Source organism: Cylas formicarius, unplaced genomic scaffold (genome assembly GCF_029955315.1).
Source record: "Cylas formicarius isolate icCylForm1 unplaced genomic scaffold, icCylForm1.1 PGA_scaffold_2__14_contigs__length_35257938, whole genome shotgun sequence".
NCBI classification, from domain to species: domain Eukaryota; kingdom Metazoa; phylum Arthropoda; class Insecta; order Coleoptera; family Brentidae; genus Cylas; species Cylas formicarius.
The window spans coordinates 17,762,902-17,777,592 of NW_026844319.1; the positions used below are offsets into that span (position 1 = coordinate 17,762,902).

The following is a 14,691-nucleotide window of genomic DNA, read 5'->3' on the forward strand; positions in this document are numbered from 1 at the left end:
ATGACAAACGAACAAGTACTTGTGAGGATGGACAAGCAACGTGAAATAATGGATACGGTCAAAATAAGAAAATTGCAGTATCTGGGGCATATTACACGCGGAGAAAAATATAAATTGCTACAACTGATTATGCAAGGTAAAATCCAAGGTAAACGGAGTATCGGAAGGAGAAGGATGTCATGGTTGCGTAATCTGAGAGAATGGTTTGGATGTAACTCCAACCAATTGTTTCGTGCTGCAGTCTCAAGGATACGAATTGCATTGATGATTGCCAACCTTCGCAGCGGAGATGGCACGTGAAGAAGAAGAAGAAGAATAATTAGAATACAGCATTCCCAAATATGAAGGAGTCTTCTACAAACTAAAGCAAGAAAATTACATTTATTCGTTTTGTTCCATAACATTTTCATGACTCATCCTCCCAATATCACAACACAACAGTTTTATAATTCCTGCTTAAACTATGCAAAATTTTAATAGGAATTTCTTAAGTAGGTGACCATTATTTTAAACAAGGATTCCAAAAAAGTTGATGTCTGGGGGACACTTTTGGGACACCCTGTATCAACAAAATTATAATATTTTTAATCTTCAGTAGAGTCTAAGAAACTACTGTACGAAACTTTTTTTCGTTTCTCCTATGGGTTTCCAGATCATATAGTGGATCGTTTTATTTGGCACACGGTCTACAAATCTGGCGAAGCGTTAGCAAGTTCAGTTCATCAATAACCCAATCAGCAGGAATCCAGAAGGTTAGTAAATGTAGTATTAGGAGTTTTTAGCTATGTATAGCTTCTTTTTGTTTAATATTGCATTGTAAAAAGCATTTCCATATAAGGCCTCTTTTTTAAATTTGCATTGCAAATAAATCTGATCATTGTTTTCAACAACCTTAGATGAATAAAAAAATAAGTTGAAGCTAATCTAATTATTCGGAATGTTAACATTAAACAAAGCGTTCCAATAGAAAATGACATTATGGAAGTCCTAAAATTTTAGCGAAAAGGATATATGGTATGCGACTTAATATGTGATCAAGCCAGCGCCATAGTGCCCCAGTATTTGCGATATAAATTTTACTGCAATCAGCAATTTGCGTATCGTGATATACCTACTAAATTTGACAAGATAGCTTTTGTTTTTCTGAACGTGAATGTTCTTGGAAGTGTGACTAGCGATGGCAACAAAATCAGGACATTGAAAATGAAATTAAAAATAATCCACTACTCTTGCCCAATGAAGAATTTAAACATCTACTGTCAATTATAATGCTTTGTTGATTTCTACGTATTTAGTTGATTAATTATTTCGTATAATTTCCAGAGAGTGAATTTCTTTTCCGTTTTGGATCACATTTAATATAGTTTTACATTACTCAAGATCGTTTTCTTTGATAGATTAAGCATTACATTAGATATACTCATAACACTGGAACAAACTGGAACGTGCCTACTGGTCGCTGGTGTTTTTCAGTATATTTGACGAGTCGACACTGACGCGCTGCCCAATCTCCCTCGCATTGAAAGCTCGAGCTTAAGCGTACGAAGCACTCGCTTTATTCCGTTCCACTGTGGGCATAATCTCGGCACTTTTATCGAGACGCACGTTTTGAGGCACACTTGTAAAAAGATCCCTCCTTGTTCATTTCTGTAAAACCTTTTATTAATAGTAAAAATGCGCGTTATGCCGGAAGCTAACGCGTTCAGGTGTGTAGCAAGTAATACGAAAGATGCGATCGTCGGGTTTTGCATGCCAACAACATACAACGTTAAGGTTATAGGTTGACATTGAATCTTTCTACTGTTTTCCGAAAGGCCAAATGTGTTCCTCGTATTTTCCAATAAAAATTTTTTAAAAGCGAATTATTTCTAAATTAGTTCTTCAATAGATCTTTATTTTGTGTTAGTTGTTAATTTTTATATCTTGCAGATATACGCAACCATATATTCACAATAGATTTTTTTATTATTAGGAGGTGGTAGACATGTCAATACGTGCGCGTCGTAGAGAGAGAGTAATGTGATGTAATGTGTAATGGAGGAACGTAATTTAGAGTGTTCTAAGTGTGATAAGTTATTAAAATGTCACTTGACAACCTTGTGTTCTGGATATAACGTACTTACAATTTTTATTATTATTATTTTTTATTATTTGTTTAATACTTCTTCAGTTTGCCTGTCGAATTCCACAGGCCTACTTTTTGCAAAATATTGCAAAATATCTACAACACTAAGATGAGAGTGTGATTTGCTTCAGCTTGTATAAATAATAGTATATTATGCAACAAGTGCGGCAAACGGCATTTGACTCACGAGTTGATTTGACTCGAGCGGAGCGAGTGTTTAATGAACGAGTGAGTCAAGAAGTTTAGCGAACGTGTTTTTCTACGACCGTTACTTTTTGGGTAAGTTTTCGCAAAACACGAATACATTCACTGACATGACTATCAGAATTGACAAACGTCAAAATTCAAAGCGTGGGAAATATCTCCGAAAACATCCGATTGCTCCCAAAACCATACGGTAAAATCCCGAAAATATCCGAAGTGGCTCGAATCGTGGGAAACGAAACTGACTTGGTAAAGTGGCGCTTCCCGCACGCTAGATCGATGAGTAATTAGGTATTTTACAGACGGAAGTAGAAAAAGCATTTTATAGTATATTATGCAACAAGTGCGGTAAACGGCAAAGTTTACCGAACGTGTTGCATATTATACTTTTTCTACGACCGTTAGTTTTTGGGTACATTTTCGCAAAACAACACGAATACATTCACTGACATGACTATCAGAAGTGACGCTTCCCGCACGAAAGATTGGTGGGTAATTAGGTATTTTACAGACGGGAGTAGAAAAAGTATTTTAAACATTTTACAAGTATGTCTCAGATATGAATGCCTTCGGGGGACATACGCAGAATATTTCTTTTAAATTTAAGTTTCTTTTACAAGAGTATCTTGTTTTACACTTTAACGGCAATTTATCTAAGAATTCCTAACCACACTAACCTAAAACTTTTGAGGGCTTACTATGGTATTTACTTTGTAGGAGTAGGTTAATATTCGAGGTTTCTCTAACTTTATAGCTAACCTAAAACTATTGAAGGCTACACTATCGCATTTCCTTTCTTTGCAGGTAAATACTGTTTACGACTTTTGTAAAGTATTCGATAACTAAATACCAAAAGGTTTGAACTGTTTAACGGATTTCTTTTTGCTCTTCAATTGGTCGAATCTCCGATATATGTGAAACTAAGAAATAATAACTGCAAAATAAAAATAAAAACAATACGTACTACAAGAAACCAAAGCAGGTGTCGGAGAAAGTGTGGTATCGGTCCATAAGTGTTATTTCGAATAAAAATTTCGCAAGACCGTTTAGACATTCAGTTGCCGAAAACATTTGCATACAAACCCAAACAACGCTGTCCAACAAAAGAAAAAGATTTTTCATCTGACCATTGTTTCGCGCGTGACCTTCTTGTCCTTTTATAGATGACACGCTAATTTTAATGTATTATAATGTGACGAAGGATAGAATACATTCCGTAGAGAGTGCGTTCCGACTTCTCTGTCAGTGCACAGAAAAAACGCATTTAACATGTTTTAATATATCCGGTTGTGACGAAGTCTTTGACATATTTATAAAACTGTCCACCTTCTTATTATTCTTATTCTTCTTTTATTTCAGGCACTGAAACAAATGCAATCTACAGCGACCAAGGCTGTAAAACTTAGGCATTTACATGGAAATGTAATGGGCGTTATCATTGTTTCTTTCAAATGTTAAAATTAATTTTGTAAAATAATTCCTGTGCGTATTCTGTACCAGTCTTCGTCAGTATTCTTAATAATTCACAGGTCTACAATAATTTTGACGTTTTAAAGTTTATTTGTATATTTTTGGAGGGCCATTTTTCTAAAAAACTATTTTTGCTCTATAACGTAATGTTTTTTTATAGTGCTTTGTTTCTTAAAAATGTTATTTTATTAATATACATAACTATGACATGAATATGTTTGTTCCATGTTAGGCATGATTTTTCTATAAATTGTTTTTTTATGAAATTAAGTGTTGGTAACACTGGCTAACACTGCGCTGTTTTCGCGGCTGTTGTCTTCGTTGTTGCGTTTTTCTAGTGTTCTGAAACGTATAAATTTGAAAAGAAGACATTTTGGGAACAATCCAAATAACTTTTGTTATAACTGTGGTAGTTATGTCGTAGTAAAGCAAAGGCAAACTATAATTTGTTTTGTGAAAAATGTATACCATGTTTATTTTGGTGTAAAAATTATTATTCAAAATTCTCGATTTTAATAATCGAATACTGAGGGATCGAGTACTCCTGTTTTTTTTCACGATATGAAGAGAGTAACAATTTTAAGTAAAAGACTTACTTAAAGCTGCTTTAACGAAAACAATGATTCAAGGCGTGGGAAATATCTCCGAAATCATCCAATTGCTCCCGAACCTGTAAGGTAAAATCCCGAAAATGTCCGAAGTGGCTCGGATCCGTGAGTAATAAAACTGACTTAGTAAAGTGACGCTTCCCGCACGCTAGATCGGTGTGTAATTAGTTATTTCACAGACGGGAGTAGAAAAAAAAATTACTGGCTCCTCATATCAAACTTGGCTTGCTGAAGCAGTTTGTTAAAGCTCTAGATAAAAATGGACAGTGTTTCTAATATTTGTGCGATAAATTTCCAGAGATATTTGATGCCAAGATAAAAGAAGATATTTTGTTGGGCCGCATATAAGAACATTATGCAAGACACACAAGTAATTTGTAATTGTTTCTTGGGAACTGGAAAGACGAAAACCACGAAAGTATTATTCGAAATATGTTACAACACTTACATTGCCTAGGTTGGAATATAACTATTCAAATATTTTCCTGAAAATTTTGAAGCAGTTAGCGAAGAATATTGAGAGAGGTTTCAGCAGGCATTAAGGAAATGATGGCGGGCTACAGCTTTCTGGCAAAAAGACGAAGATTTCACTCAAAAAAGTCTGCGTAAAGTTTTTTTCACTTTTTTTTTAAACTAGCATTTCACTTTTTTACCGAATAAAAAAGTACATTATTTTAGAATTATAGTTTTGTTTCTTTAACATATGCAAAAAAACATTCCGTGATACAAATAAATGCATAGATTTTTTGAAACCAGCCTACCAAAATCAGTTTTCAATTTAAAATCATATGTCAAAAGGTTTTTATTTTTTAGACTTGTGTTATCGTTTTGTAAGGAGCTTTAGTATCACGGATAGAAATGGCACTCCCACAATTATAATTTTATACAATGTATTCCTAAAATTTAATTATATTCAGACCAAAAAGTCTTCTTTCTGCTGATTGATTCATCATAGGGCTCGCTCCAATCATCAGTAATTGTTGTTATTCACCTATCCGTGTTTTTTGTTTATATGCGAATAGAAAGTTCGATTATTCAAAATTCAATATTTTAATAATCCAATACTAAGGGATCGAGCGTGGTAATAATTACCGAGTACTGAGTATTGCTGTCTTTTTTTTCACGATATGAAAAGAGTAACAAGTTTAAGCAAGAAACTTACTTAAAATAATGATTACTTATTAAATTATTTATATTGCATAAGTACGTTAAGGCAACTTATTTAATTTTAAGAATAGGAACACTCGTTTGCTATTGCGTATTCTTGAAATTTTCGCTTTCTTAGCCATTATGTTTAAAATATTTGAGAAAAATCCTATATTATTTTATCCTAAATTATTTTAAAAACTTCTGGATTCCTCCTGAGACGGTTTTTATTGAGTCGAACTTGCTAATGTTTCGCCAATCATCCTGTTGGCTTCTTCAGAGTATCAATGAAACCGTTTCAGAGTAGAATGCGCGTGACTTTCAGTTAAGCTCTGAAGAAGTCAACAGGATGATCGGCGAAGCGTTAGCAGGTTCGACTCAGCAAAAACCGACGCAGGAGGAATCCAGAAGTTTTGAAAAAAGTATTACGGTAGATTTTGGAAGTTTCTTTGAAAATGGATAATTTTAATTTAACTCCCACTACTATGATATTAACTTCAGATTTTGGCACGAGCGGAGCGAGTGCTTAATAAAAGAGGGAGATCAAGAGTTTACCAAACATGTAGCATAATCCAATACGTCACAAAAAAATCACGATCTAAAAAATTAAAAATGATAACAGATTATCGGATTCCAAAATTTCGTACCATTCAAACAAAATATTTACTAGTTTCTGATGATCTAATGACAGAGCCCTTAAGATTATAAAATTTCTAACCTTCAATTTTTGTTTTGTTTGTACTGGTGAGATATGCACTGATACAATTGGTCTTGGCAAGATATTAATATAAAAACTGTAAAAGTACTATGATGATGATACATGATGATAAAGTTCATGCGAACGGTATGTAAAATTTCTGTGTGAAACTTAAATTATAAATGTCACTTTAGTTATCGATTAGACCACCAGATTTTAATTGTAGCTTATAGCAGGTAGTATTTAAATTGTCTGACATATTGCATAACATTTTTGTGTGTAATGGTTTTTTGGTGCATTTTTGCAAAACAACATGAATACATTCTCTGGCATGATTTTCAGAATTGGCAAACGCCAACATTCAAATCATGCGTTAAAATCTTCGAAAACATCCGATTGCTCCCAAGCCGGTGCAGTAAAATTCCGAGGTGGTTCGGATTCATGGGAAACGAAACTGACGTAGTAAAATGACGCTTACCGCACGCTAGATGGGTCGGTACTTAGGTATTTTAGAGACGGGAGTAGAAAAATACATTTTTATTGGTGTACTAAACAATGTTAGGTACACTGATTTTTGGAAAGCTTTTACTGACTACGTACTTTACCATCGCCTTTAGGACATATGCTTAGTAATGTGGATTTAATGTTCTTTCCATTGCGTTAGGAGACACCCCGGAGAACGCCAAGAAAACTACGGAAGAAGGCACTAGTATGATATTAGAGGCGGACGAATCTAAAGTGATCATTGACGCCTTCGGAAGAAGAACGACATTTCATTTTGGACAAGAAATAGCTGAAACTCTTCCGAGTGGCCATCCAATTACGGTAATTTCGACAGTTCCTTTTATTATTATGGAAAACAAAGCTGATTGGGTGATGTAATGTAGGAAATATCACATTTTATCAAATGTTCAAAACTATAATTCTTATGTATCTATTTATTTTGTTGTTCACAGAAAATAAAACGTTTCTTCGTAACAAAGGTCTGCAATTGCAATGCAATAACAGTTAAATTAAGTAAAAGTCGTTTGTGTGCTTTTAATAAAAAAAAGAGCTAAAATAAAAATGGAAATTACAAGTTCGGTAATGAAACTAAAGAACCTAACTCATGCAAACAGATTCTAATGTTACTTTTTCTACGACCGTTAGCTTTTCGGTACATTGGATACATACAGAATTGACAAAGGTCAAAATTCAAAGCGCGAAAACATCCGATTGCTTCCGAACTTGTGCGGTAAAATCCTGGAAATATCCGAAGTAGCTCGGATTCGTGGGAAACGAAACTGACGTGGTAAATTGATACTTACCGCACGCTAGATCGGTGAGTAATTAGCCATTTTACAGACGGTAGTAGAAAAAAATATTTTAATATTTTAATATATCTTTTTACCGAGATATACAAGATGGTTCATATACTTTCATTCATTATCTCTTTGACAAAAATCGATATCCGTAATCTGATATTGTTGAAAGGATGGAGTACCAAAGAAGATTAGCATATTGCGTTTGCGTTTGACGATTCGTCGTTTTAACGGCCACCCATACGTGTAACGGACGTTCGCCCTTGTATTTGGAAATAAAATGCATTAACTGGAATGCCATAAAATGCGATTCCGAGACACACAACACTTATAAGACAACAAAAGGAACTTGACTAAACAAAATGTGCGCGTAGACCATTTAGCATGTCTGCGCTGAGGCAATGAACTCGCGTATGACAAAGGACCATTATATAAATTATATATTTTCCCCGTAGTGTATCCATCTGTATTCACTTTAGCCATAAAGTCGTGCACGGGTTCGACGGCGACCGAAATGCACGTAGTAAATGGAAAAATGGAACTTTTTGAAAAAATTCCAGAATTACTCTTATGCGATAAAAATGTTGTTTATGCAATTAAGTCGGTCAATAACTCCCGTTCGATTAAATAAAAGCCATATCGGGAGAAAACTGGGACAATGGCGGTGTCGATAACAATAAACTGATACTGTATAAACTTGATTTTATTCGGTAGATAAACAAAATCAAATGCAAATCTGAAAACAGATAAAAATAAAAAATTACAAAATTGCTTCCGTTGGAATTTTGAGAACAACAAAATATTACCATGGCTATAAAACCAAAACCATCGACATTATATTGAATCGAAATTTCCGATGGATAAACCGCAGAGGAATTATGGTGACATAAGCTTGGAACGACGCTACATGTTTAAAATCTAGAAACATATGAGACGCGTTCTTAGCAAATTAAGAATTTAGCTGTAACCAGTGACGATGTCCTACAGTGTGCGAAAAAACAAAATGACCTTCGAAATTTGATCAAAGAACGCAAACTATTATAGAAGTCCTGGAACTAAATGAGCACCGTGGCTCTAAAACCTAAGATAATGAATAGGAATGACATATATTGATATATTTCGCGCAGAAGCAAACGAAATTAGCCGCGCTACAATATTTGCCAATGTAAACCGAAGATAAGATAAGGAGGAGGTACTAACGAATACCGGAGGCATTCCAACTAATTACAAATGAATTCCAGAGGTATTCCAACAAATTATACGTATACCCTCCTCCCTGTGGTTAACCCCTCGGTAATTTTACTTATTTGTATTCTCGGGCTCTGCATTATCAGGACCGACAATACTTTGCATCCCTAGGATTTAAAAATGACAGGTCGTCGTACTGATTATAATATTTGAACAAAATTTGCTCTTTTATTTTTCTCCTGCAGATCTTTCCAGTAACGGTAGTTGGGAAGGAATCCATAAACTTAACCCCTTCCCTAAGCCTTTTGTGGTCGGGTACTCTTTCATCTACAAATCTCACCAGCTCTTCTTCGGTGACCTTGGGTGCGTTACTTTTCAAAACAACCACGCCCAGCAGACGTTCGGATTCGACTTTGTGCGGTATTCCGATAACGACCGCGTTTTGAACCGATGGGTGCCTGATCAGAACCTCTTCGATGTGGGACGGGTAGATCAAATAATCTTTCCATCTAAAAAAAAGTAACCTTTCCTATAAGTGCAAACGTTGCATCAAGAAAATTTACCCTAATATTGCCTTTAATCTGTCGACCACGAAGAAACAGAACTGGTCGTCGTAATACACCATGTCTCCCGTTTTGAAAAATTCATCCTGGTCGAAACTGCCCGCAGCGGATCTGTTGTAAAACGTGGTGAACATATGTTTGGCTTTGATCATCAGCTCTCCCGGTCGGTTGGGTCCCAGGACTTTCCTCGTCTCGATATCGACTACCTGCATCGCGAAATATGCGTAACTTGTAAGTGACAGCGAGATTTCTAATTTACCTTATACCACAACCCTTTAGTGGGTATTCCGCAACTTAAGGGTTTATTGCGTAGACGCTCTTCATCAAATTTGGTTGCAAAACCAACTTCGGTCATACCGTAAATTTGGAAAACTTTGGTATCGGGAAAAAGTTTCTTTAACGCTAACAGGTAATCTTGATGCAAAACTTGACCGCCGGTCATCAGTTCTTTCAGGCTGGACGTTTCGACTGAAGGCGGTCGTGTAGTTAACGTCAGCTCAATGCATTCCATTGGCGTCAGACCTAAGTCTGTCACCTGTAATTCATAACAAGTTATGATATTTTTAGGATTTTAAAAAAACCAATAGGCTTGGCAGTCGTAAAGATCTTGATTTGTGAAAAAAAAAATGGAATTTCCCAAAAAAATGAGTTTAAGAAAATACCTTATGTCCCTGCTAGTTGTGCAATTATTCCGAAAAATACTCCAGGTAAGGTATTTCTCTAGACCCGACACTAAGTGCATAAGAAAAAATGGTTTGCTGCAGCAATACTAAATTTCCAAATAAGTAAGAGTAATGTTGCGGCAGAAATATGGTTGTGGTTCCACTGGTTTTCCCGGACAAGAGAATAAGTATGAATCGCTCAAGTAGTGAGAAACAGTAAAATTTCAGTAATAACCATGGAAAAACAATAATGAAGGATGGACATTCTATATTTCTGATCTTCAAGCGTAACAAAAAACAGTACCTAGTGCCTAATTGTGAACATCATCAAAAATTATCGTAGTAAATCAGTTCAGAACCAAAATTGGGCACAAAAAGTGTTTCAACATCAAAAGATTAAAAAGCAGGTTAGATTTGATAATGAGGAAATACATGTAGATATAAATTGATTTAGTGGAAGATAAGAAAAATTAACAAATCCAGATTGACATCATGTATTATACACAGATATTAATAAAGAAAATCTTAAGTTGGTAGCTTTAGTAATAAAAAGAGGAAAAGAAATATATTAAAATTTTTATAAAAAATTTTTAAATGTAATATTTATTAGAGTGCGGCTAGAATACTGCACATCTACCGGTTAATTTTTAAGGCTAATTAATTAATTAACTTAGGAACTTCTCCTGCATTCCTAATTAAGACATCTCTAATTCAGGTGACCGAGAGGCCAGCACTATGAACCAAAAGTCTCGTTGATTTATTTACATTGTTTTTGAGTTGTGGTGTGCGTTGACTCTCATTGTATTATTTTTTATATATTCCTATTAGGTATCGTTCTCTTTTCAAGTTATGACCCAAATGTCACCTAGTTTTGGTAAACAGACAGAAAATACGTCGTTTGCGATTATTAAGCAAAGAGCAGTTCACTATTTGCTTTTCTCAGGTGCATTTTACATTATGATAGTGATATATCGCTAAGCAGATTGAATTATTCACGTTACATTTGGCATCAAGTACAAGTGACTAGTGGCCTTTTAACCTATATTACTTACCTATTGCAGATTTTTTTTAATTTTATGCAATGGCAATATCAAATTGTGTTTTTGTTAAAATTAATTTTAAAACCAAAGTTGTTAACCCCGTCGCTATAATAAAGAAGGAATTTTTATAATTGCTTTAGTGTGAAATATTGTATGGCGACAAATGACCGCTTAGAGTGTGTTATTTGTGACTTCTGACCCATTTTGTCGATATTGCCATTTGTTTTTTTCTTTACCTTGTACTTGTCGATAACGGTCCATATGTCATCGGCGTTGAAGTGCTCCATTAGCAACCGGCAGCCGCCACGAACTGTAAACATTACCAGCTCCATCGAAGAGGATACCCAGTAAAAGTTCGCGAATCTTAAGGAAATCCCCGATCCTCTTTTCCGCGACCTGTCGATTAACGTCAAGAAATAATAATGATTTAGACAAATCGGCTTTGGTGTCCCTGTGGTACCACTGCTAAAGTGTATGACGGCCGTCTGTTTCAAATTTCCGATGTAAACCGGTCGAAAATAATCTTCTGCTTCTTGCGGTTGAAGAAACTGCAGTTCGAATTCTTGCCCGAAAGATATTATCTCGGCATCTATCCCGCAATTTTCGAGCGAACGTTTTATGGTGTCAGTTGCCTTGTCTATGACGAATATTATTTTGGGATGTACTTGCGCCAGCAGTTCTGAGCATTCGGATATACTTAAGGAAGGGTCCAGGCTGAAAGTAATTGCGCCCAAATATTGCCCGGCTAGAATGGGTACGCAGGCGTTTAAATTTTGTTTTGTGGTGCAGACGGCTATCAGATCTTGGGATCGGATTCCTCTTTTCTTTAATTCCAACGAAGTTCTTACGGTTTTCGTGAGGAGTTGACTGAAAGTATCGAACTCATCGTTCTGAGTATTAATCTGCAAGCAAACGTGCTTTTTTCAATGAAACTTCCACAGGTTACCGTAATACTATTTACAAAACTGCAACAACGATTCAACAACAATCGACGCAGGAAGAATCCAGAAGTTTTGTAAATAGTATGAACGGGTGGTAATGAAAATACATAGTCGTGGCAGTCACTGGAAGTATATTGGTTATCAGGAGTCATTACTGGAATTATAGTGGTAATATTAAAATTAAAGAATTTTTTAAGGTTATTAATAATCATTAGGAAATTTGTGATAAGTCCATCAAAACTCAGTTGATTCTAAAGGTGCTTTGAGAAATACCCTCAGGTCTAAGAAAATTAACAATAGAATATTTCTTTTTTTGTTAAGTAAGCAGAAAAGCTGTTTACAAATTTCAAAATTAATAACCTAAAAATGTATTAACTATTGTATGACTTATTATATCAAAATAAATAAAAAAAAAAATTATAATTTAATTTAATAAGTGACATTTTGACAAATTCAGTATGTTGGTGAATCGGTGTCCTGCAACTGTCATACTCTTGGACGTACTTATACAACTACAAGCTTTGTTTCTTGTTCGGACTACATTGTTAAAACTGAAAAGTTATATTGAAATACAATGGTTTTGTTAAATATGAATTTTCATTATTACATTTCAAGATGAGTTAGATTTGGCTGTTGGACTGTATATAAATTTTTTTGTAGATGAGTTGTTTCAAAATATGCCTTTATCATATCTTGAATAAGGTCTGGAATTGAAAAGGTTTTTAGAAGCTCTAATACAAGAAACACATTATGTGAGCTTTGTTTCAATTTTCGTATATATCTGTAATGTGTCTGAACTTTGATGTTTTTTTTTATTTCATTGTTGTCCTCAAAATGATGATTAATAAATATAGTATTTATGAAGGTTTCTTTTATTTACTTCTCGTTATCTATTTAATAGAAGCAAGATTTCTGCAATGACAATGGAAGCGGTAATTAATGGAAGTTACAGGTATTTTAAGTGATATTTCGAATAGAAATTATAAATTGTATTAGTTGCCCTTTCCTATAGAGACTGGGCAAAAGTTGTCTAATCCATTGCTTAACAATATTTCGTTAGATAGCCTTTAAGTTTGACATTTGGAACCACATTTGGCGAAGATGTAACCCATATAATTTGAAATCCGTTTTGTTTCGAAAATTGGCACAGAAATACCATTCAAAATTAAATTATACCTAGAAGTTTGACTTAAAATAAAATGAATATTCCGTTTGAAAATCGTATTGTAGTCCCAGGTATATTATTGGCTTCCATTTTTACCTTTCATGAAATGAATAAAATGAAGATATATCCCCGATATTACCTGCGCTGGTTGTTGTTTGTGCAGCCTCAGAGCGTTGAAATATTGAAGTCCCAGACCACCACACGCATCGTCGAACATAAAATCTTCGCACTTTATAACACCGCCTTCGTATGTAAAGCTCATGGTTACTACTAACAGCGGATTAAAATTCACTTTTATCTATTGTTATTGACATTGTCGGAAAATCTCTGCATTTCGATAGCCTTATCGTCAATCAATGTACCATCGTTACGAGGTGAAGCAAAATATACGTTTGTGATGCTTTCGTTCAATTCTTTCCTTTTTATGGAGGACCCAGTTCTCGTCGTCACCACCGACGCAGTAATTAGGAATTAATGGGTAGTCCGAAATCGAAATTTGGTTTAATATCTAAAGGCTTCAAGTAAAGTCTGTTCATATATATAAGAAAGTGACTAACTGATACGAATTAAGGAAAGACCCGGGCGAGCAGTAAGAATGAAATACGGCCGAACAGGTCCGTACTTTGCTTAGAATTTAATTATTTGGGGTTTTGTTAGGAAATATACTAAACAATATTTATTTATGTATGTATTTATGTTCAATAAAATTACAAATTATTTTTATTACCTACTTAAATTACTTAAAATTATTCACATAATATACCAGTATCACTCTCGCTATCATCGCCTGTTCTAATTATTATTTGTTCTATATTATTTGCAATATGGATATACGATTGTTCTGCTTTTTCTATATGTTTAATAGAATTTGCCCAACTTTGTGGAGCGATGTTAAAAACTTCGGTTTCTATAAGTTTGAGGACATTGGAGTTAACACGGGGAAAACATTGTTACGACGAATGGCAGACTTTAGTTGCTGCCAAACATGTTCAATGGGATTAAATATACAGTGGTAAGGTGGAAACCTTAACACTGTATGCCCTATATTTTTTGCATAATTATCACAGACGTATTCCTTTTGTAAGGTCAAGCTTTGTAGAACCTCAATTAATTGCTTTTTGGTATAATCTTCATGAAAATAAGTGTCGTTATATACATGTAGTTTTGGATTGTTGCTTTTGTGTCACATGAGGAAGGGGTTTTAGTCAACTGTCTACTGTGATAACTTGCATTGTCCATTACAATGACACTATTAGGAGGAATGTTTGGAACTAGTTTGTTTTTAAACCAACGTTCAAATAAATCAGCGGTGGTGTCTTCATGGTAATCCAGAGAATAATCTTTAATATTTTTCGCAGACAGAGAAAGTCCATTTGGAATCCAACCATCTTTAGAGCCAGCATGAAAAATAGTTATTCTTTTACCTCTTTTTGATGGTGCGTTTGTTTTACACTTATCAGTTGAGTCAACCCAACCCTTTTCCGGGGTATCATAAGTGTTGAACTAGGTGAATAATTGGCCTTTGTTGTTCTCTGTAAATCCTAATTTTTTTTTAGATATTCCAGTCGCCATTTCCGAATT

The 14,691-nt window shown here is 34.7% G+C and overlaps 1 protein-coding gene across 1 annotated transcript; it reads right to left on the reverse strand.

Moving 5' to 3' along the window:
- Positions 1 to 8,005: 8,005 nt before the first annotated feature.
- On the reverse strand, positions 8,006 to 13,372 carry LOC132698631 (uncharacterized). Its single transcript, XM_060664824.1, has 5 exons — positions 13,250 to 13,372; positions 11,241 to 11,906; positions 9,562 to 9,837; positions 9,303 to 9,508; positions 8,006 to 9,248 (listed from the first exon to the last, which is right to left on the reverse strand). The coding sequence occupies exons 1-5, from the start codon at positions 13,370 to 13,372 to the stop codon at positions 8,882 to 8,884; spliced, it is 1,638 nt and encodes a 545-aa protein (XP_060520807.1). The 3' UTR covers positions 8,006 to 8,881.
- Between the last annotated feature and the right edge of the window lie 1,319 nt (positions 13,373 to 14,691).

Excerpts from the sequence above, each read along its gene's own strand:
- LOC132698631 (XM_060664824.1), bottom strand. The coding sequence starts at position 13,372 with ATGAGCTTTACATACGAAGGCGGTGTTATAAAGTGCGAAGATTTTATG. Across the intron at positions 9,838-11,240 it reads CCGTTATCGACAAGTACAAG|GTGACAGACTTAGGTCTGAC; the intron begins GTAAAGAAAAAA and ends TATGAATTACAG. Across the intron at positions 9,249-9,302 it reads AGATTAAAGGCAATATTAGG|ATGGAAAGATTATTTGATCT; the intron begins GTAAATTTTCTT and ends ACTTTTTTTTAG.